Raw genomic sequence first — 22,947 nt, 5'->3', positions numbered from 1 at the left:
AGGGGGGCCAGGAGAGGCCATAAGCTCCCATTTGAAAAGAGGGTGCAGGGTGTAGCGTTCGGGGACCAGAAAATGTGCCTGTAGCTTAGAGCCCCCCGACAAAACTTTGTGGGGGTATATGTCCTGCACTCTCGAAGTGCCCAGGCCCACAAACAACCAGTAGCTCCTTGGAATAGAAAAGAAACTAAACACCAGCGAAGCCCCTTCTGTTGATGCAATTAATTGATGTCAAAGTCTGAAATCCGGCCTTTTGAGAACCACGCCAAGGCTCGAGTGATGGCATATGATTGCACTCTATGAGGCATGACAATAATACTACAAGGGAGAATAACACAGCGACAGCAAGAACAGTGGTTCACAAATCATCACTCAATCCACCACAACCCATTAAAACCCAAAAGCAAAAAGCAACAAAAAAAAAAAACCACATTTTTTCTATATACACCCCCCCCCCCCCACCACAGCACTCTAAAACTGCCTCACATCCGGCATCATCCCCAACCCCTTCGGCCTCCCACCCATCACGCCCCCCTTCCTCGCCTCAACATGGCTCCTCAGCATCCCCAATATCTCACTATCCCGCCACCTGCTCGGCGGCGGCCGATACGGCTCCTTCACCCGCCCCACCGTTTGCGCCCACTCGCCCACGGGGCCCTCCCCGAACCCCAGCGGCGCACCCGTCCCCGACCCCGCGCCCTGCATCTGGCTCTCTGACTGCGGCGCCGCCTGCCCACTCGCCGCTTGGCTCTCTGCCCCGACAGCAATCTGGCCCGCGGCAGCAGCAGCAGCCACGTCGGCGCTCTTCCCGCGCGCCGAGGTCGCGCGGGACACACTAGTATTTTCAGCGGCGGCCTCGGCGGCGGCAGAGGGGGGACGGCCGGCGGCGGTGGGGGTGGCGAGCGTCGAGGAGCCGCCTTCGGCGTATTCGGTGGAGGTTGTGGGCGGGGACTGGGTGGTCCAGTAGTAGATGTCCCAGTCGTTCTCGTCGAGGAAGCGGTCGTATTGGTGGAGTTGGGCGGGTGTCATGGTGGGGAGGTGGGTGTCGGCGAAGGTGGAGAGGAGGAGGTCGGTTTCGAGGATGCCGCGCTTGCGGGATTGGTCTGGTGGTGGTGGTGTGTTAGTGGTTGTGCAATTGGCATTGGATGGGGAGTGGAGGGGAAGAGGAAGGGAAAGGGAAGGGAAGAGAATGGAAGGGAGAACAGACAAAGCAGCCTCGCCCTCATCGTCGCCGGATCCTCCCCCGTGCGCCTCAACGGCTCAATGCGGAACTTTGCCTCCGCCATCTCCCCCACGCCGAGCTCCTTCTCCCCCGCGCTGCCAAAGATGCCGCCGAGGCCCGGCCCGCGCTCGCTGGACAGGATGGGGGTGGCGGGCTCAGCGCCGTTGACCAGCTCTGGCGGCGCATTGGCGGCGGTGCCGACGTGGGGGATGCTGGATGTGGGTGCGGCGTCGAACGAGGGGGCGGGGGGCTTGGAGTGGTGGTGCTCGGGCGGGGTGTAGCCGGTGTCGGTGGGCTGGGAGTAGGGGTGTTGTGGGGTGCTGCCGGGCTGGGCGGTGCTGCCGGGGTCGTGGCGGGAGGTGTAGGCGCGGAGGAGGAGGAGGAGCGGAGGGTGAGGATGCGGGCGGGAGAGGCGGGCGCGGAGGAGCGTTCGTGATAGCATTGTTCAATTGGTTCTCTCTCTGTGTAGTGAGTGGTGTGGAGAGAAAGAGTCTGGCTGTGTGCTTTCTTTGATATCGGCGGTAGATACTTTCTACGTCATAATGTTTGGATACCGATCATTACCGACCCGGCCCCGATCGGCGGTGGGGCTAGGGTTTGTTTGTGGGGGGGGGGGGGTGTGTGTGATGGAGTGTGCGGGGAGTGGGTGTAGCGGTGGGAACGTGTGCACTCCCAGACAGACAGCGTTGTGTGTCTCTGCATATCCCTGCTGTGCCGTCTCCGTCTCGTCTGGGGCACAGCCCTGGGGTTGGGGTTGGCTGGCTGGGATGGATGGATGGGGCTGGCTGGATGAGTGATCGGTGTAGTAGACACAGCTGCGGTACATGGAAGGAGAGAGACTCTCCTTTTTTAGTGAGCGAGTGCTTACCTGGGGTGTACCACCTGGGGACAGCTGTTTCCTCGCTGACTGGGAACTGCTGAGGATAAAACTCTTGTCGGCTGCACACTATCCCCGCCCTTCTTCTTCTTCGTTTCTTCCCTTCTCACTTCTCCCTTCTCCCTTCTCCCTTCTCCCTCTCTTCCTTCTTCCTTCTTCCTCTCTTCCTCTCGTCCATCTACCTGCACACCTGTCTACATAGTCACCCACCCACCCACCCCCATTCCAATCGTTCGTTTCGGAGAGCTCCTCTAGACACACACACCACACGCACACGCAATGTCTGCCGCCACAGCAACAGCACTCGCAAACCGCTCCATCAGGACAATCCGAGCTGTGCGTTCTCTGCCACTTCTCTCCCCAGTGAATCAGTAAGCTGACCCATCTCCCCACCTCCAGGAGCTCGAATTCCTCGCCGACACCGCCATCATCTCCCCCAGCGCCCTCTCCCAGATCCTCTCCATCCTCCCCGCCGAATCCACCACCCGCTGCCCGCCCACCCCCGCCGCAGGGCCCGCCCCCAAATCCACCACCCCCGCCGTCTCCTACCCAACCTTCTCCCCGCCGCCGCAACCCCAGCAGCAGCAGCAGCACCTCCCCATCGCCCCCTCCGCACCCCCCTCCTACACCCCGACACCGCTCGTGCTCTCCCTCGCCGAGGCCCAGTGGGCATTCAACGGCACCGAGGCCGGCGACCTGAGTTTCGAGGCGGGCGCCAAGCTCGAGGTGCTCGAGAAGGTCAAGGACGACTGGTGGAAGGGCCGTGTCGTCGGCGGCGACGGCACCGCCGGTCTCTTCCCCAGCGCCTACGTGCGCGAGACACAGGTGCTGGCCACTGCCCCTTCTGGCGACGTGAAGAAGCCCGCGCTGCCTAGCCTGCCGCCGAGGGGATACGGCGGGTATGGCCCCGGCGGGAACATGATGACGGATGTGGCGCACGGGCCCAGCCAGAGCACAAGTGTGTTTGAGCAGCAGCAGCAGGAGGAGAAGAAGCCCATCCTGGGCAAGAATGGGGAGAAGTTTGGCAAGAAGCTTGGGAATGCGGCCATCTTTGTGGGTGCTCCTCGATTTTTGCTGCGAGGGATTGAGCGCTAATGTGTGGTGTGATTTCTAGGGTGCCGGTGCTACAATCGGTGGCAAGATTGTCAATGGTATCTTCTAAGCTACCTACCAATATGGCCCACTATCCTTTTCTTTTCCCCTTCTTTCGGGGCGCTGCCATAGCTAGTTAGGTAACTGTAGACATGTAGTTTGGTTGGGCATGAGTAGTTGGGCATAGTAGTAATCCATTAGCCAACCAGCCTCCTCCCTACTTACTGCATTGCGGAGCTCCTCTTTTTGTTCCTGTTCTGTTTTCTTTATTTCTTTGGTTTTTTTCTGGGAGGCCCGGCTCGGAAAAGGGATGGTTCTTCTGATTGGACATTGGCAATTGGGTTTGCGTTCTTGGGTTGGTTTGGGTAGTGAGTGGGTGGCTGTTATAGGTACATGTAGTGGTAGTGGTGTATTTGGGAAGGTGGGTGGTGGGTGGTGGGTGGTTTGGGTGAATATATGTTATTGGTTGGGTGTGATGTTTGCCATGTCTGCCAAGTATTGCGGTGGTGAGAAAAGATATAGAGTGTCGTGACTATTTCTTGCAGAGTTAGAAGGCCGCTATACATAGAAAAGTTCCAAATTAGTGTAGCTATGGGGGGGGGGGGGGAACTGTTAGCTCCCTACTCTATATCAAGCTCTTAGATGTGTAGAGATTGTGCCTAGCTACAGGTTAGGAAGAAATCGAAAGAATTGGTACCGCTGCTGAGTTTCGTTACCGTCTGCGGTTGGTGTGGTTTGGTGCGAGTGATTTATCGTGATGCGGACTGAGGCGGTGGCTAGATATAGGCAATGTGCTAAAGAAGTTCAAGACAGGGTAGGGACGTGAGCTATTGAGGGATGGACTAGTCGATGTATATATAGGGGGTATGTGCACATGAGCGTGGGTGTGGTTTAGTTAAACCGCAGTGCGCGGCGCCGGTACGTGCACGTGAGCACTTGCAGGTCGTTGAAATCTTCTCTATCATTTGCGGGCCGGGGACACGCCCACGGCCAGCTAGTTTGCGGGTAAAGATTTAACCCGTGGTCTATAATTTACAGATAACCTGCAACTGGTTAGGTGTGGAGTGCAATTGGGTTTCATCTACGTGCTTTTCCTGGGTCATGTCACATCAGATCATCTTCCCTCTTTAATTTTCAAAAGAAAATCTTTGCTATTTTTGGCTTGTGTGGTTGTAAACTCTTTTTTGGGGAAAGTTTTTATGAAGGCCATGTGCACGACATGCTCCTATAGGAGTGCTAGCTTGAATCAAACCTTACAGCTAAGTAGGTCATGAAAGGTTGGATGACGCTAGACCCCAGTATTTCCTGTTTGACACCTTTTCAAGAAACGAGTAGCAGTTGCACTTCGCTTGGAGATAAAAACACTCCGTTTTTGAGTCGAAATTCAGCGAGTCTTCTCCAGCAGTCTGGCCAGAAGCTCGGCGCGAGCGTCTTTTAATTCTTCATCAGCAATCAGCCTCCAGCTGGATATGCTGCAAGAGTCCGGACTTTTGCATTAATGCGTCTTCGTTTATTTGTGGTGTAAACTGGACATGATATATATATATATACTGTTCAAGCCTTCTGAACTCCCGTCAAATCAAGGTCTGGCGCAATTGAATCTAAGTAATCTAAAGACCGTATAAGTAGTATAGTACGAATGAATCCGTGACTTGGAGTAGGCTATAGATTACGGCCTGATATCTCAATTCATCATGGTTATTGATTAACTACAGTTCTGGGACTGCGGATTGGTCTCTGTCGGCATCACTAGAGACTCATATGGGAGAAGATGATGGGGAAAGAGCCTTAGTGCTAAACTAGAACGAAGTATAAGCTCAATTGAGGCACCAAATATAGCGCACAAAGGCACATTACGGTGACGACTTACTGATCTTGGGAGCGTCAAGTGATTGTTGAACTGTATAGATTCTCTTTTATATCTGGTGAGGCTGGTTCCCGGGAATATTAATGAAAGTAGATAGCTTTGTGGGGGAGGGGGGACTGTATGTAAATCCTGGAATAGAAGCACGCTTTCTCATATCTACTAGCTCATTCGGGGTTGAGATAGCTGCAGTGCATGATGTCTCGAGCTCCATGGCTACCGATAGCTAGCTCTTTCCGACTGTTCTGAAAGATCTGTTGTCATATAGTGATAGGAACAAGTGTAGTGAAGTCAGTTTATTGTAAGTGATTGAGAGAAGAAGCAAAAGGAGAAAGGTTGTAGCTAACTAAACCAATTGGACCACAAATCCTCTTCCTAAACCCCACCACGTGTGCATTTAAACAAGGCAAAAAAATAGTGTATTCAACAAGAACACCTAAGGATATGGCAAGCTTGAACGTGTCGTCACTCTCTAGAGTATTTCATCAGTAAGGCCTACACTGTAACATCTGGTTTTTGTCATATGCTTATACCCGCGATCTTCCACCCATATATTATCTATCATTGACCTCGAGGTACCTCGAGGCAAGGGCATGAACCGCGGACTATCTAGGCTACAAGCAGACTCTGTATCTGCTGTAGCATGTAGGCTTTATCAGAGAGTTGGAGCTTGGGCCTTCCGGCGTTCTGCTATTTGGAATACTAGTGGCATTGAAGTGTCCCTCTACTGCCGAATGTTGTGCGTGGAGTACGTACGTACGTACACGAATGCTGTATATATAGCAGCTACCAAGTCTGTTCTCTATAAACTTCCTTGGCCGATTTGGAGGTACAGTGGATAACTCCTCCCCAGTTTGTACAACCCTAAGCTCCAATGAAATCCTGCGGTAAGCAGCTTGCTACCCGTAGCCGCTGAATCCACCTGCAGAGTCTCAATCCAATCAACCTCTCTCTCTGTCTCAATCTTGGTTCAGGTCCTATCAAGCTACAATCACGAGTGAATGGACCACCCCCCCACATTACATACCCACAGACCTTGAACAGGAACTTTGGCATGCGAGTTCAAGCTGCTGCAAGGACTGGAGTTGGAATTTGGTTTCGCTTAATGACAAATGCTAGTATGTACGCTATTCCTGAAAGCGTATCCCTCGGCGTTTTCTTTAGCCTCTAGAATCATCGACGTTTTTCAAGTGTGCAGATCAGAGTGTCATGCTCTCTACCAAAGATTCAGCAATGGCATAGTCTTGGTGGTCTTATAGACAGAGATGCTAACGAAGAGCATGTCTTCTTGGTCGGCATGGTAATTTTATAAGCATCTGAGTTATTCTCAAGAATTGGCCTCTTCTGCGACTCAGACTTCATGGCACAGAATTTCTGAAAAAAAAAATACTATCGCAAAAGCGCGCCTGATAAGGACTTTGAAAGCTTGAATTCGGAGATGTGCGAGGTAATCCCGCCCGCCTCCATTCTCCGTGATGATGGCTTTTTTTGTGCTAGTATCCATAAAGAATTGATAGGGTTTAAAGATGCATTAGAATGTGCAGAGCCGAGCTTTTACCGGCGAACCTGCCAGGGACTATCTAAAGTGGCATATACAAGCTTAAGAGCCTGCCAATGCTAACCACGAAGGGTCAAATTTGGCGTCGATAGACGTCCGCGGGTAGTTTTCCGAATTCCGAAAGCTCAATTATTACAAACCAGAAAATTTCCTATGCTTCTCTCTGTCGCCTGCTTTACGGGCTTAAAAGGCGGGGCGCCCGCTTCTTGCCTTTCTTCCTGAGCAATTATTTGCACAGGAGAGCGATAAGAGGGTCATCATAATTATGTCAGACACTGAATCGAAGCATGAGGACGCAACGCCGTACGTGGAACCGGTGGAGGTTGAGAAACCTCCAGACGGAGGTTGGCAGGCTTGGTTGATGGTATTTGGGGTACACCTCACCATCTTCAACACTTGGTATGCATTCTATCTACTCCTAAAATTCCAATTGAGATCGGGTTACTAACAATGATTAGGGGTTACATAAATGTATCGTTTCCCGCCAAATCTTAATTATTCCTGGAATTTGATGACTCACGCGACTACTGCAGGCTTTTGGTGTATTTCAAGCCTACTACGTCGAAGCATTCAATGAAACGCCCTCGACGATATCATGGGTGGGCTCTATTCAGATCTTCCTTCTTTTCTTCCTCGGAACCTTCACTGGGCGAGCTCTTGATGCTGGCTATTTCCGACCAATGTACTTTGTGGGCTCAATTATGGTCTGTCTGGGGATGTTCACAGCTTCCTGTGCGAGAACCTACTGGCAAATATTCCTCTCACACGGCCTGTGCGTTGGTATTGGAGGTGGAATGCTCTTTTGCCCTAGTATGGCACTGTGCTCTACCTACTTTCAAAAGAAAAAGAGCTTTGCACTAGGTATTGCGGCATCGGGGTCAGCTACTGGAGGAATAGTTATTCCGGTGGTAGTGAAGACTCTACTACCGCAAGTTGGATTCGCATGGACAATGAGAACGGTGGGATTGATAACCTTGGTGACCTTGGGGTCAGTAAATTTCATCTTAAAACCAAGATTAAAGCCAAGGAAAGCTGGCCCCATAGTTGAATGGGCTGCATTCAAAGAACTTACATACGTCCTATTTGCCGCTGGTAAGTTTTCCGCGCCCCTAGGCCTAATGCCAAGCCTCTGATTGATGGTGGTGATATAGGAATGTTCCTAAACTTCTGGGGCCTCTATTTTGCCTTCTTCTATATTTCCGCCTTTGCCCGGACTCAAATTGGCCTTGACCAAGGAACTGCCTTCAATATGGTGATCATCATGAACGCCGTTGGTATGCCTGGCCGTCTCGTGCCCAACTACTATGCGGACGGCCGAGTTGGTCCCTTAAACCTTCTTGTTCCTACATGCTTTATCGTCGGAATTCTCGTAATAGCCTGGATGCGCGTAAACTCATACGGTGGACTTATTGCCTGGGGCTGCGTCTACGGCTTCTGTGCAGCAGGAATTCAGAGCCTTTTCCCAGCCACACTGAGTAGTTTAACCACTGACCTTTCAAAAGCTGGTACGAGAATGGGAATGGTATTCACTATTGTAAGTCTTGCCACTTTGACGGGGTCGCCAATTGGAGGGGCCTTGGTTCAGATGAAGGATGGCAGCTACTGGGCGGCACAGCTCTTTGCGGGGTTGGTGCTACTGGGTGGTGGAACTCTACTAGCGGTAAGTAGGGTTGCAAAGGTGGGACTGGACTGGAGGGTGAGGGCGTGAGATTAATAATTGGTAGATGAATTTTGTTGATAATGATTCTATGTTTTTTATGTCTAGTATTCTGTTTTTAGTTATAATAAAGCTTAAGGTTCTGGATAGTATTCGTAGCTCTCATTATGCCATTGAGGTGTGATGATATAGGGTGAGCTTACATTCCTGTCATGAAGATCAACCTAGCACATAGACCAGTTCAAATTTCCAGGGGAAGAATTTGGAACCAAGAGCTAATTCTCTAATACCTTCTCAATGAAACCACCAGTACGCGCTCCCTCCCCGCAACCAAACGGCACAAGAAAAAAAATTCACTGCACAATCTACCATCACTGGGATGAGTCATGGGGTGCCTCTCAACAGGGTGATTATCCACATCGGGAAAATATTCCCCTGCCCCTGTGTGCCAAGTTCTAACGGTTCTTCCTATTCGGTCGACTTTTCGGTCCAGTCGGCACATCTCCACCCCTCCACCTCTAGCCTTATGAGATCATTGCTCCTGCCAGAGAAGGACATACCTTTGAACATTTTCCTTTTGATAAGGTTCATAGATAAGGACTCTATGCCTGTAGCAACTGGAAAGGAGAAGAGCTGGAGGAGTAGTAGGTAGGCTTGATCACGCTTTATCACTCGATTCTTGGCGCCCTCGTCGCCGATCCTTTTCTACAGCACATAGTTTGTTTTAGTTTTTTTTTTAGTTTTTTTTTCCCGCCCCTTGAGTATGAGAGATGTTTGGAAGCTGGGTATGAGTACAGAGAATCTGAGAGGGAAGGCCCTAGTGACGTATTGGTAAAGATATCACCTGCCCTGCTCACGAAGAACCCCATTTAGGGCGAGCTATGAGGATCGATGAAGCTGAGATCCGATCAACCCAAGACAATTATCCCCTCAAGATAGAACTTAAATGTGGCTTTGAAGCGTATAAAGAAACGCTTGGTTTACTGGGACTGGATATGATGCTTGAAAAGTAAGACTAGGAGTTCCACCTGTCACGGCGACGGAAGGTCTTGCCAAGCAAGAGAGAGAGATACGAAGCTTGGAAGGGAGATTGAAAGCTCCAGAGCACGACACACGTATAAGCTTCGCATCGCCACCCAAACGGCGAGAACCACAAGCTATACCTCCTACAAAGCGGTTGGCAGGATCGTAGGTAGAACTACCCCGCCACGCCGTCGTCCAACTAAGAAGCACCTTTACCTCACCATCTCAATTAAAAGATGATTCTGAGTATCCAAGGAGCTCCTTTTATAGGTTGTACGCATATGATAATACATTGAGTCATTTAAACAACAAAAAAAAAAATTTACATTGAGTCATGGCATATCACTCGATATAAATTTGACGTTGCCTTTCTTAGTGGGCTGCAGTCAGTATTTAACCTATGACTTGGTCGTCTGCCTTGTATATCAAGTCATAGTTGCCAGAATATCACAACCTGTAACATATAAGAATTTCCTAGGAGGGGACGACAGCACTCAAGATTCACGAGGGAACCTTTTCCCTGGAGGAATGTACTTGAAATCACATCTGATCTGCTACAAGACTTCGTCCCGAACACATGTATGTGGTAAAAGACAAGATCATTTTAATTTTTTCAGTAAGATACAGAGATCGATCAAGTGCTTTGAACGTACATAGCACTAGAAAGAAACTATGTACTCAAAGACTCAACCAAGATTCTCAATTCAAACGGTTGTAATGAAAGGATTCATACAACGTTTACCAGCCAGAGGGTACATCCGTGGCAGGGGTGTCATTCCACCCTGGCGCATCAGTGGGGGTTTCTTTACCACCCCACGCTGGCGCATCAGTGGAGGTTTCTTTACCGCCACCATAAGAATATGATTCATAGCCTCCGCTTTCCTGTTCGACAGTTGGATTTTTGCAGTCACGGTTGTAATGGCCCACTGAAAAGAAAATAAGACAGATGTCAGCGTCAGGATTGCACTTATCGAGTCAGTGATGGACTTACTTTCACCACAGTTGTTGCACTTGATTCGGGAAATATCCTTGGGCATAGGACACTCCCTAGCACTGTGGCCGTACACGTCGCAATTGCGGCACTTGATAACCTTTTCGTTGGTGCAATCAGATGAGCGATGGCCTTCCTGACTTTAAGTTTGTGATAAATCAGCACACGCAAGAAGGATATATAGATATGAGAAGGTGCATACCCGCAGTTGAAGCAGACCTGAGGCCCACCACCACCACCCTGGGGACATTCTCTGGAAAAGTGGCCCTCTGTACCCAGGCAATCCAACCGTTAACATTGCTCTTAAACCTCTCACAAAGAACGAAGACTCACTTTCGTTGCACTTGCGGCACTCAGTGTTCTCATCTGCAACGCGTGGCATTGGGCAATCTGATGCCTTGTGACCCTCTTCACTAGAGTTTTATTTACTCAGCATGTGTTTTATTTTGGGAATTTAAGGGTGTTCGTACTGGCAATTCTTGCATTCCATGGGGTTATAATCTGGTTTGCGTGGTAGGGTACAATCACGTAGACGATGGTCAAGAGCGTCGCAATTTCCGCATTTGAGAACGACACGTTCACGATCCCTCTCAGGGACCTCGACCTCGCAGCCTCTCTTGCTGTGCCCCTTAACTATTACCAGAATAAAGTTAGTATAGACATATATACCCAAACTCAACGCGCTTACCTCGGCAGGTATGGCAGAAAGGCTTTGTTTCAGGCATGATCTCTCCAGCGAATGCAAGGCGTGCGAGATTTCCTTCTGCAGTCGGATCCATACGATCCTTTATTGCCTTTGAGCGGCGGGGCTTGGGAGATTTGTTGAGAGTCCAAACATATTTAGCATCAAGTTCTCCATTAGGGCCAACAATGCACTCGTGGTACTCCGGCTCACGTGTCTATACATGTTGGATGTTAAGATAATAGAAGGATTATTTTTTTGGGGGGACATACCAGAGCATAGAGATAATAGTTCCAACCCGATGACCTGAAAGACGATTCCAACTCGTTAAACTTAGCACCAGGGCAAGCCCTAATGTACTCCAGCATGCACTAAATTTGGACTTCGTCAGTAAAAACCACTAGATATATGTTTTGATAGTAAACATACAATTTTGAATGCATCAAAGTCATCTTCCTCGCTGGCTAGAGCCATGCCATCCCATGCTTCCTCGGCAGACTTTTCGAGAGCCCTGCTGTATTCAATGTAGCGGTTGTTCGTACAGTCATTAGCAAGATGACCTAGTGATCATGTCAAAGATTAGTAACGGTCAATCAAGAGTCTCAATGTTTTCTCACCTTCTTTTCGGCAGTTACGACAGACTTCTGGTGGCTTATTCGGGCAATCTTTGTGCATATGGCCTTCTTGAGCACAATGACGGCAAGCTCCTGAAAAGACACGCGGCTCAGTGCATTCTGCCTTACTATGACTGTAGTTGCAGGAAATGTTAGCATGCCATCATTCACAAGGAAGAAAAATAAAAAGGAAGAAAAAATCCGAGAATCATACCCTTGTTGGCCACAATTGAAGCAGGCGCCATCGTTGGCTGGCTTGTCCGGGCATTCACGCGCAAAATGCCCCTCAACCCCACAACTTATTTGTTAGTGAGATTATTTGCTGTGGCTAAAAAAGATTGGGGTACATACTGTCTACAAGCTCCATCACCAGGGCCACCACCTCTCCCTTCATCGCAGGCGTTATCGCCGCCTCCTGGGAAATCAGTGTGGCCCTGTGGCTCGGTGGCAGAAGCACCCCAGCCTATAATCGATGTCTATTAGTAAGTTTGGAGATGGAGCAGAAGAGAAGAGAAGTTTCTCTCTCTCAAGATGTTGTGGGATGTCCGAGAATAAGAACCGGTGAATGGGAAAAAGATGAAACAAGAGGATGGCACAAGGATGAATGTTACATACCGGAATTAATCTGAACAGAATCGTCCCAAGACATGATAGGTTGTGTTTATTTGAGAGACTTAAGTTTGTTGATTGTCCTTGGGAGGTAACGGACTGGTTTTGGATGAATCTGTGAGATGAGAAGAGTGGTTGTGGTGGACGGTGGACGGTGGACGGTGGACGGACGGTGGACGGTGGATGGTGGATGGTGGGGAGGTGGGTGGTAAGTGGACGGATACTCAAATAAAGCGGGAGACAGCAGCCCTCCAACAATTTTGGTTCTGATTTTCGGCTAGAACTGAGAGAAAACAGGCATACATCTACTTTTACATGATTGTTACCTACATTTAATTGATTGAGAATTCGCGATTGGCTTTACAGGCGCAAAGGAGTGACGACTATAATACATGTATGTAGTGTTAGAATTATAGTATTCCATACATGTAGGTTTTTTTCATCGAAAGATTCTTAAATGAGCCCTCATACACGCCTCTGTAAGCCTTTTTTATGCTTTTTTATGCTTTTAACGCTAAGAAATCACAAAATCATGTAAAATCACTCGCTGTTCTCTTCCGCATTAAAAATTCATTTGATAATTCATTATTATATTCTTTAACCGGTCCGTCAGGTTGCCGAATCTTTTATGAAATTATCCTTAGCTTACTCCTCGTATTTGACATGAGTTGGAGAGCGCTATCTCCACAAGCAATATCAAACGGAGGCAGGCAGAAAGCTAATGTATCAGTCCAGCCCGTTGCCAAGATTCGTAATAATAAACCTGATATTTACATCTTTGATACCCTCCCTACGAACTAAGCATTGTAGTCCCCGCAATCTCAAGAAATGTAACTGCTGATCCACAGCCAGGCAATATTCGTATGTAGAGTCAATACTGCTCACTCGACAGGGAAACGGAGTAAATGTTTTAAAATTCTAGCACCATAAGAAGCTCCATTACATGATTTATCTAGCAAATCTTGTAAATGCCACCAGCAGACCATCCGCGGAATGGTGCTAGTGCATGCAGCCAAGCAAAATTCAAAACCCTAGTTTACCATCCACCCAGCATACTGAGCCCGCATCTCAACCTCATCTCAGCACTCCATCCAACACTCCATCGAATAGTGTCATGTCAACGTCCCCATCCTCTCGCTCCATCCCCTTCAAATAAAGGTTAGAAACATAACAAACTAACAAGATCTACATAAGTAGATCGAAAAGAAAATTGGATATATCAGAATACCAGCAAACGTACGCGGCAGCAAAACCCGCAGTAGAGAAGTATACCACCCCCCGGCTTCCGCTGAACTAAATACAATCGGAATAATATCTTAATACCCAGCCCATATTCCTTAAGGTTTCCCCTTTTCATAATCTCGCCCCAAGCTAATGGAGGAGAGAGCACAGTAAAAAAAAATGAAAAAAAGTAGAAAAAAAGAAACAGTAAAGGAATAAAACAAAGTTCCTACAGGAAAGCAATGATGAAGATAAAAACAAAAATCAACACGCCTACTCTTCTGAAGCAGCAGCCAATTGGATAATCAGTTTTCCGGCAAGATCCAAGAACGGAAATGGACTGGACACATCCTTCTCCTCTTGCTTTCTTCCACCCACACCTTTATCCTTCTTTGCATCACTGTCCAAGGCTGGAGCGTCTGCGTCGGTCTTGATCGTATCTCCACCACCGCTAGCATCTCCACCCAATTCTTCCAAGAAGCCGACCTTTTTGGGCTTCTTCTCCTCTTCCTGGTCATTTTCGCCGCCGTCATCCTCCTCCTGACCGTCGTCCTCGTCTTGGTCATCATCCTCTTCGTCTTGGTCGTCCTTCTCGATGCGCTCATAGCCCGCACATTTAAAATCTACGAGGTAGAAGTTTTGTTCGAGTTGGTACAGTTGAATTTCCATGTGCACGTAAAGACTTTCGTCGCCGTGCCTCTCTCTCTCCACCGGGGTAAAGGAGTAACGTTTTGTTCCTTCAGGAGTTACGGATGGAGTATTCTCCTCAGAGGTCGGCTTGAACAGATGATCTTTTCTCCATCTGCAATGAATGACCCACGGATCTTCTGGTACCTTTGTGTCGTCCACAGACGAGTGCACTCTGGACGAACTTCTCCTTCTTCTACCCGGTGACCCATAGTGATCACGAGAGTCTCTGCCATCATCGCCACTCCAGTCACCATCACTTTCAGACTCAGAACCACTATATTCTCCCTCGCTGCGGTTGCATTCCTCTTCGCCTTCACGGTCAGGAACAACCCACTCTGCGCCCATCTTCTTCAATCCTCGGTAAATACAACCAACGGCTTCGAGGGGAGAATTCCTGCTCCTTATGCCAAACTGCCATCTAGTCTGCCTAGGTTTCTTGTCCCTGCTTGACTGACTCAATGGAGTAAGGCCTTCAACTTTGCCTTGAATACGAGGATTGTGCGGCTTTGGACCCTTTCTACCTAATATCGGGGGCATGCTTTGTGGTGCTTGCGGCTGTTGGGCTTTTGGTGAGGGTACCGGCCCACCTCTCATGAAAGCTGTGTGAAATTCAGGCAAACTGGATGGGAGGATACCAATCGTGGCACTGGGAGTACGGCCAATATCACCCGGGGTGGCCACTTCTTCTGGAATCCCGCTAATCCCTAGGCCCTCTCTGGTCGCCATGAGGGTGAGTGGAGAGCCACTACGAGGAGGTCCTTGACTTGCAGGAGAAAACGGTGAACCTGGAGGATGTTGTCCGGGCGTGTGTCTAGGAGACGATGGCATGTACGAATTCCAGGCTGGAGGAGATTGGGCAAGAAATCCCCCCAGATTCTGTGCATTAGAGAGACGAGCTATAAACTGACGTTAGTAAATAGCAACACTAATTCCAGGCTTAAGGTCGTAAGATCGACCGACTTACAGCTCATCATTTGATTCTCCCTAACAATCATATACGCATCTTTGATCGCACTGGGCTCCTGCTTATTTAGAGCATCCTGGACATCATCTTCGGCGTACCCCATAGTTTTACCCAATTTCCCCACAACAGCTTCGTGAAGCTCGCCCTCAAGCTTTTCTGCAGGTCCCCTCTCGATAGCTCTCAAAGGCGGAAGCTTTGCATAGTCCACCCCAGTATCAAAAAATTCCTCCGGTGTTGGGCGCAAATAGTCTGGGAGATCCTTCTTAAACCATGGATCCTTACGGATCTCCTCGATATTAATTCGGTGAAGGGGATTCACAACCAGCATCTTCGAGATGAGATTCCGAGCTTCAGAGCCGAGGTAGTTGGGAAGTGTATAATTACCCTCTGCATTTCAAAAACACGTGAGCTTTCTCTAAACAATATCAAGGGGTAACCGGTTGCACCCGGAATGCTCGTGTCATAAGCGAACGAGGGAAGGTCATGAGTCTTGATTGAAAGTGGGGGCGTGGTTATTCAAGAATAAGGCAGTGTCAACTTACGACTAATCTTCTTAAATAGGGTTGGGATGTAATCATCGTCAAATGGCAACTTCCCACAGAGGAGTACGTAAAGAATCACCCCACTACTCCAAACATCTACCTCAGGGCCTGCATATAACTTTCCAGAAATAACCTCAGGTGCCGCATAATTCGGGGACCCACAAGAGGTCTTCAAGAAATTTCCATCCGTCATAATATTGCTCAGCCCAAAGTCTGCAATCTTGACATTCATGAATTCATCCAGGAGGAGATTCTCTGGTTTCAAGTCGCGATGAACGATTTTATGACGGTGGCAGTACTCGACTGCACAAATGATCTGTTGGAAAAATCGGCGTGCTTCCGTTTCGCCCATTTTTCCATGTTTAACGATGTAGTCAAACAATTCGCCGCCAGCATACTCGATGACCATGATGATTTCAGTAGCTGTGGTAATCACGGTATACCTAAATGTTTGATCAGTATTTGCTCCACCCCAGACCAATCGCTTAAACGATAATTCAATAGCTACGACTCCCGCCTAGAAACAGACCATCCCTGCCCGTTTCCGAGAAAAAGATGGAGTAGAATATAAGAGTATATGCGGGTACTTACAGTTTGATAATGTGAGGGTGTCTCAGAAGCTGCAGGTAGGCAATTTCTCGTTCCACCCTCCCGGCCATGTCACGATTGATTAATTTCTTTCTTGAAATAATCTTTAGGGCAACCTTCTGTCCCGAGACCTGGTGCACGGCAAGCTTAACCTTCCCGAATGAGCCCTCGCCCAGGGTCTTGATGATGTTATACTGTCCCAAGCGAGCCTCAGGGTCCCTTGCTTTGAGACGCAGGTCGGCCCGAGGGTCCATGCTTTGGCGGTGGTGGTGGCCATGACCGTGCGGCCGGTTCGACTGAGTTGAGGACTGGGAGTACTGTTGCTGACCTGGTTGTTGAGGACCGGGCGGAGAAGTACGATGGGAATTATATGACCCTTGTTGTCCCCGGAATGCCGGTATAGACAACTCGCCTTCGGTGTAGGGTTGCGGCATGGCGACTAAGTATTCGGATGCGAAAGATGGAAATGTAAAGTCTCAGGTTGGGGGAATCCGAGTTGTGAGGTCGGGGTTGCTGTGGGGGAGAGCTCCAAGTCCTGTCTGAAATGGGTGCGATAAGGTGATTACGAACGTCAAGCTGCACGCACCGACGTCACTGTTCAGAGCCTCTAAAATATTATAATCACCAATATACCTCCAGCTCCAATTTTGATCCTCTTCGCAATTATGCTTATTTGGATGTCCTACTTGATATCCCCTCCGGCAGAAAAATTCCCTCAATAACGACTCCACCTCTTCCTTTCCTTGATTCCCACGCCCAGAACGGGGCTTCGAAGTCGCAAAAACTCCCGGTCTCCTACACGAGCTTTCCACCTGCGAACGCAGAGGGAAGCAGCAGTTTAAATGTGGAAACAAGCCTCGTACGGAAGCAGCCGAGAAACCTCTAACCGGGGAAGGAGAAAAATCGTTCCGGACCTTTCCCCACGTTTCCACGTTTCCGCCGCAAGGGTGTGCGCAGCAGAGATGCAACGATACGATTGTGTAATCGTTCCCCACGCCCGTTGAAAGAAGATTCGGGAAGGTGAGATTTTCCCAAGGGTCAGGAAACGAAAAAGGGCAGGAGAAAAAACAAAAAAAGTGTCACCAAGGGGTTGGTGGGGATGAAACGGATGTGATTTCGTGGGGGTGGGAGGTTGTAACTTGTTAGTGTAGCTATGTAGTGAGTTTATCTTTCTTTTTGAAGTCTTAGAATTCTTTTGGCGCAGGTCGAAAAGAAATGGAGATGGCTAAGGAAAGGAGTCTACGAAGTAGTCTGGTTATTCTCTTTCTCTACACAAAGTGAGGGGAAATGGTGTGTTGGGGGAATGGCGGGCTTCCTGTAACACCTCTCACAAAAGTGGGCATCGTGAAATTTAAGGTGGTTGTGGCCGCGCCGGGCTGGAGCCAGCGAATAAGCCTTTGCAGTTGGCCAAAAGGAGTTCGGGTGTGGGGTCTTGGCTAGTAGAGTTGTAAACGTGGCTTGCCGCATGTAACTTCCGCTTGTTGACGAGCCTCATGATGTATCACTCGATAAAAGACACCTTCCGTGCGGTGGTGTGGTTACGAAGGATAGATGATATTAATATATTATCTGCAGATACCATCCGAGTCAGAGCCCTTTTTTATGTTAACCAAAACTCTCACAAGGCAAACCATCCAGTAAAGTTAACCTACTACATGTATCCTTCATCGGCCCATACCCGGTTACAGCTCATAATTGCAATTCACCCAATCTGTATCAAATCGCTTGATTGGAGGTTTGAGTTACATACATTGCAGCACACAAGATCAAAGTGGGCGTACGTACGAGGGTGTTGCTTTCCACCAGGGTTATCTTTTAAAGTTTGACGGCAGATTTTGTTATGCCGGCAAGATGGGGTATGATTTGACACATGAGATAGTCTTCTGTGGCTTCCTAGGACCCGGAGAAAGCCTCTCAGTACGACAGCACATGGCGTACTTATGTCCCTTAAGCGCTGTAATAACTGTTGAATGCGCTTTTAGGAACAGAAAAATAAAACGTGGTTTTGTTTGCGACATGAAATAATCTCTTCCCTTTTATGACGAGAATTTGAAGGATCCCTTTACGACTCCGGCGCATGTGTCATCACCTAGAAGACTTTATTTGCTGCCTGGATTTTTTTTTCTTTCCTTTTGGGCGGTATGATGGATGGATAAAGATACATGTGCCTTGTGCGCCGAGAATCAAAGAACACAGGCTGGGCACGAGACTACACGTACCTACTTCTGCGTGATACTCCTCCCCCTTGTGGACGTTAAGTCAGTTTTAGAACGTGTTCCCATAATAAGACATGACTACATGTACATGTATCTGCTGAGATCTGTTCTCTCCCTGAGATCCGATGAGGCTCTACATGTACTTCTGTCTTATCCCCAACTCGATACTTAACTTCGATATTCTACTTTGAATTGTACCACCAGAAACATCGATGTGAAAATTGGACACTTAATATCAAAGCCTCGAGAATTTGACAGAGAGCATCGACAACAAAGACTTTGATTAGTATTTTCCCATGCTTTAGTCAACTATAGTAGACTGTATCCATTTCAATAATAGAAACAGCCCAAAATGACCCACAGGTCGCGATCGAAGGAGTTCAACAAATTGTTGGGATGTTGGCACTTCCGGAAATGTGAAATGTGGATCACGTTAACACCAATATAGCTAGAGACCTGAGTTGTTTTCTTGGAATTGCCATCTCAAGAGGTCTCGATAATGGTCGATAATCGCTCGAGATCAGAGCAAGGATTTGGGACCCGACTCATGAAGTATCACTCGGGTGTTTCTTAGTCTTTAGGTTTGAAACACATGAAGCCCCAAAAAGGATATTTGCAAACGAAACTCTTTCTTTCCAGTAAATACTTGCCGCCCCCTTGCAAACTTTGTCGCAGCTCTGGGTTGAGGTTAAGGTGAGACTCCACTTCTATCCGAAGGTCGCTTATGGGAGTATGTCCGATGACTTGTTCCCGTTCCAAGCAATCTGTTTAGCTTCTTGGCCGTCTGCGTCAAGGGTGACGTCGTAGCCGAGAATTTAACAAAGGTTTACAAACAACACAAACAAAGCCAATATAAAAATTAAAAATATAAAAATCTACCAGGAATTAAAACTTCCCAGGCGCACCTCCAAAGAATTCCTCCTTGATTTCTTCTACGTTTTAGGACCGATCTATGATCCGTTTTACGGGAAATGATCAAATTGCAAAAAAAAAAAAAAAAAACTTACAACCCTTGAAGTTAAGGTTTGTTCTATAGGTGTTTTTTTCGGCTCCAGGATGACCCACTAGCCCACTAGCATGTGGGGAAAGCTCCTCCGATCAATGACATAGATCATACCTCATCATGACAGAGAAAAGATCCCCATATGAACTCGGTATATAGACCCTTTACCGTTCGCCTTTCTCGTTTTATAGCTCTTCACCAGAAACCATTTCGCACCTTTTCCTAAACCGCCTCAGATAATTCCTTCTAATTCAGAAATTTGAGAAATCAGCAATAATGCCCTCTGCAATAAAAATGATCCACATTATTCTCCGAACTTTACAGGTCTGCATTCCGATAATTCCATTTGTCCAGCAGGTTACTAAAAATCCAAATTAGTTCATATTCACGGTCCTGGTGCTCGCGCTTTCAGGTGCCTTGATACAGCAGCAAATGCGTGGCGGCACTCCAACTCGTGTGAACTACTCAATCTTTGTCGCCGCCTTTGCAGCAGTGACGCATTTATACCTCTTCCCGGCTACTGTAGTAGACCGTATCGCGAGTCCTCTCTTCATGACAATCCTCGATGCCCTCAACACCATTTTCTATCTGTGCGCCGGTATTGCCATGGCCGCACAACTCAATGGAAATTCCTGCAGCAGCTTCGTAAGTTTTCCCTTTAAGCACCTTTATGTATGATGCTGACAATGGATACAGCACTTTATCCATAATAATGGCATCACCAACGGTGGCGGATACGTTTCGCAGAGCCGGCGTTGCCGCGAGGCGAACGCCATGACGGCTTTCGAGTGGTTCGCCTTTGCGGCATTCTTGGGCAGTCTGTTGATTAATCTATGGAACCTGAAGAACCAGAACCACATCAGCCGCGGCAGGGTCAACATGAAGGGTGTCAGGCCCATGAGCCAGACTAGCCAGCCGGTGTGAAGTTTCTAGCTAATTGCTGTTGGTTGGAAGTGTTGATAATCCCCCTTACCAATCGTTGGGGATTTTTATATCAGGTGTGGCGAAATTAAGCTTTGAGTGACCCGTGGCTGCGATTTGATAGTGTATGAGTATATATAGGATATGAGATGGTGTGGAATGTATTATATGGCGGGTATGAAGCTTGTATGGTGTAGTGGTTGATGGGTGTGGTGTTTAATTGTTGGTTTTGTACTGTATCTTTTTGGAAAACATAATGTTAGCTCATTTATACGAGATACCTGGGAACACTCTTAGCAATTAGATACTAATTTATTAAGTGCATAAAGTTTTCTCCTTTACAAGAATGCTTTGATAAATGACTCCTGGAAAGTCTGGCCAGTTATCTCCTGTCATGTTCGGTGTCCTCTAAACCTCAGTTAGAATTCGTCACATGAGAAGCAACTTTCACTTCTGTAGAAATGAAGATTCCTATCATACATCCTCCATCCTGCAACCCACAAACTACAAACCTTTTCTACCTGCGAATCCTATTCGGGATCCATTCCCCAGGCATAAACCCCCCCGTTCTATTATCCGCATTTTTCCACGGATCCCTCTCCTTCACCACCCCACCCTTCCCTTCATCTCCGCCCTGAACACCACTCCCATGCGCCCTCCCAGCCGTACTCTCACCCTCGACAGTCTTCCTCTCCATGTTCTTCCCACCTAGATCCGAGCCCACCTCGCCCCGCCCCTGCGTCTGATCCTTCATCATCCCACTGTCGCCCGCAAACTTCGTATTACTCTCCAGCACGCTGTCCGCCGGCGGGTGTGGGCCAACATTGAGTAATGAGGGCTTTGCTGCCCAGCGGGCGTCAGCAAGTGCGGCATTGACTTTCAGCCGCTGGATGCGTACGATGTCGCCCTCGAGCTCGGCGATTGTGGGCGGGTCGGTGCGGGTTGCTCGCAGCCATTGATGCCATTGGGCTGTTCTTGTGTCAATTACAGGGACGAGGGAAGAAGCTGGAAGGAGGGGAGGGGTTACGGGTTAGTTTGTAGTCGACGTAGTCCCGCTGGTAGTCTTTGTATTTTACCATGCGTCGGGGACGCCCGCGGTTGAGCGTGTCGTTCATTTCCCAGTATGTGTTTCCGTCGAGGTCCATGCCTGTTTTTAAGGAGTTTGTATCAGCACTACTTCCTGTGCTTCTGTATCCACCTGATGGAGAAGTAGAACTGGAGGAGTAGGAGGAGGACCGATGAATGTCTGCCTGCGCCAGGGTAGACGGTAGGACTTGAAGGTGTACCATACGCGCTTTAGGATGTTTCCGGTTGTTGTCGCTGACATCTTGGGTTTTGTAGGGGTTTTCTATATTAATTAGGTGTTTTGTTAAGGATTGTGAAGCATCAATGATCGGAGTGCGTGGGGATTGGGTTGTGAGATGTTTGGGGGCTGTCATTTGTGAGGATTGACGTCGACGCCAAGACTTACTTGACGGGAGTTGACGCATGCAAGCTCCCCGCGATATGTTTCAATTAGTAGCACTCGTTTCAGTGAAACATCAATGTGAGAGAAATTCATCTCAATTTCAAATAAAAAGCCATAGGAGCTCTCATAGAGCAAGCTCCAACAACAATCATTGACTCCACTCTCCCAATTAATATACAGTAGAATCCGCACTGGTATAACACAAGTATACAATTCACCGCTCGCTCTATTTATTCCGGCCAACACCAACAACAGCAGTAAAAAAGAAAGAAAAATAGAAAAAGAAGATACAAGTAAGTAGAGTGTTTCGTCTAAGCTATCCTATAGTACCAAACCCTAGCATCTAATCCGACTTCTTACCGGGGATCTTTCCGATCTTTGGCTTTCCCTTCTTACCAATATCCCATCCCCAGCCTCTGAGCACCTTGACAACCCTTGGAGTAACGGCCGCAGTTAACGGGACTCGGATGAAGATGAAGGATTTGTGGATCGCATATGCGAGTGCCAGCTCCGTCCAGAGACCTATTCAGCAACACCCATTAGCTTCACTTAACTCAAAAGCACACCCAGAAAGGGGATAACATACTAGCACTCCTCTCGACCTCCCTCTCCGCACCCTCCACCTCCTCCCACCTCCCATGCACCTCCTCCCCCTCCGCAGTCACCTTCTCCGCCGCGGGAAACCCCACACTATGTCTCAGCATCGTCCAATACGGCTTCACGAACCCAACCGCCGCCTCCTCCCAGCGCCCGATCCGCTCGGTCCCCAGATACCTCACCGCCAGAAAACAGAATGGGAAATCGAGCGCAGACAATGCCAGGTACACACCGAGCGCCGAGTATCCGTACTCCTTCGAAAGCGCCTTGAGGCGCTGCGACAGCGACGGTGCCGGCGCAGCGGTAGTGTTGCTGCTGCTGTAGAATCGGACTTTCGGCACCGAGCGCCGGAGAAGGAGCGTTGGGTTCGGACGGGCGCTGGAGAGGATGGGCGAGCGAGCGCTCCGCATGAGCGGGTGGAACGACCGGTAGAGGACTGTTGAAGCCATTGTACAGTAGGACCAGGACCGAGGGTATTATTCCTTTGGTTTTTGATTTTGTTATGGGGAGCTCGTTCGGATGATAACTATGAGTCGATCGGCTCACAGCAG

At 48.6% G+C, this 22,947-nt stretch overlaps 8 protein-coding genes across 8 annotated transcripts; 3 read left to right on the top strand and 5 right to left on the bottom strand.

Moving 5' to 3' along the window:
* Positions 1-468: 468 nt before the first annotated feature.
* LAJ45_08089 (uncharacterized protein) lies at positions 469-1,661 on the bottom strand (the record flags this gene model as incomplete). Its single annotated transcript, XM_046117642.1, has 2 exons — positions 469-1,100; positions 1,205-1,661. The coding sequence occupies 2 exons, from the start codon at positions 1,659-1,661 to the stop codon at positions 469-471; spliced, it is 1,089 nt and encodes a 362-aa protein (XP_045969291.1).
* Positions 1,662-2,375: 714 nt separating this feature from the next.
* Positions 2,376-3,258, top strand: LAJ45_08088 (uncharacterized protein; the record flags this gene model as incomplete). The annotated part of the gene is made up of 3 exons (XM_046117641.1): positions 2,376-2,432; positions 2,496-3,149; positions 3,211-3,258. 3 exons carry the CDS (start codon positions 2,376-2,378, stop codon positions 3,256-3,258), a joined length of 759 nt encoding a protein of 252 aa, XP_045969290.1.
* A 3,617-nt stretch (positions 3,259-6,875) lies between these two features.
* On the top strand, positions 6,876-8,318 carry LAJ45_08087 (uncharacterized protein; the record flags this gene model as incomplete). The annotated part of the gene is made up of 4 exons (XM_046117640.1): positions 6,876-7,009; positions 7,069-7,081; positions 7,144-7,702; positions 7,762-8,318. The coding sequence occupies 4 exons, from the start codon at positions 6,876-6,878 to the stop codon at positions 8,316-8,318; spliced, it is 1,263 nt and encodes a 420-aa protein (XP_045969289.1).
* Positions 8,319-10,028: 1,710 nt separating this feature from the next.
* Positions 10,029-12,226, bottom strand: LAJ45_08086 (uncharacterized protein; the record flags this gene model as incomplete). The annotated part of the gene is made up of 12 exons (XM_046117639.1): positions 10,029-10,216; positions 10,282-10,421; positions 10,484-10,550; positions 10,615-10,694; positions 10,752-10,914; positions 10,970-11,180; positions 11,236-11,334; positions 11,393-11,523; positions 11,581-11,711; positions 11,792-11,875; positions 11,929-12,040; positions 12,193-12,226. The coding sequence occupies 12 exons, from the start codon at positions 12,224-12,226 to the stop codon at positions 10,029-10,031; spliced, it is 1,440 nt and encodes a 479-aa protein (XP_045969288.1).
* A 1,072-nt stretch (positions 12,227-13,298) lies between these two features.
* LAJ45_08085 (uncharacterized protein) lies at positions 13,299-16,625 on the bottom strand (the record flags this gene model as incomplete). The annotated part of the gene is made up of 6 exons (XM_046117638.1): positions 13,299-13,332; positions 13,415-13,474; positions 13,685-14,993; positions 15,062-15,448; positions 15,604-16,046; positions 16,195-16,625. The coding sequence occupies 6 exons, from the start codon at positions 16,623-16,625 to the stop codon at positions 13,299-13,301; spliced, it is 2,664 nt and encodes an 887-aa protein (XP_045969287.1).
* A 3,061-nt stretch (positions 16,626-19,686) lies between these two features.
* Positions 19,687-20,334, top strand: LAJ45_08084 (uncharacterized protein; the record flags this gene model as incomplete). The annotated part of the gene is made up of 3 exons (XM_046117637.1): positions 19,687-19,734; positions 19,789-20,055; positions 20,107-20,334. The coding sequence occupies 3 exons, from the start codon at positions 19,687-19,689 to the stop codon at positions 20,332-20,334; spliced, it is 543 nt and encodes a 180-aa protein (XP_045969286.1).
* A 514-nt stretch (positions 20,335-20,848) lies between these two features.
* LAJ45_08083 (uncharacterized protein) lies at positions 20,849-21,658 on the bottom strand (the record flags this gene model as incomplete). The annotated part of the gene is made up of 3 exons (XM_046117636.1): positions 20,849-21,300; positions 21,359-21,478; positions 21,568-21,658. 3 exons carry the CDS (start codon positions 21,656-21,658, stop codon positions 20,849-20,851), a joined length of 663 nt encoding a protein of 220 aa, XP_045969285.1.
* A 484-nt stretch (positions 21,659-22,142) lies between these two features.
* Positions 22,143-22,845, bottom strand: LAJ45_08082 (uncharacterized protein; the record flags this gene model as incomplete). The annotated part of the gene is made up of 2 exons (XM_046117635.1): positions 22,143-22,321; positions 22,386-22,845. 2 exons carry the CDS (start codon positions 22,843-22,845, stop codon positions 22,143-22,145), a joined length of 639 nt encoding a protein of 212 aa, XP_045969284.1.
* Positions 22,846-22,947: the final 102 nt, after the last annotated feature.

This window comes from Morchella importuna (assembly GCF_003444635.1).
Source record: "Morchella importuna strain M04M26 chromosome Unknown Morimp01GS027, whole genome shotgun sequence".
NCBI classification, from domain to species: Eukaryota; Fungi; Ascomycota; class Pezizomycetes; order Pezizales; family Morchellaceae; genus Morchella; species Morchella importuna.
Note: the sequence above shows the minus strand (reverse complement) of the source record. Positions and strands in the feature narration are given on the sequence as shown.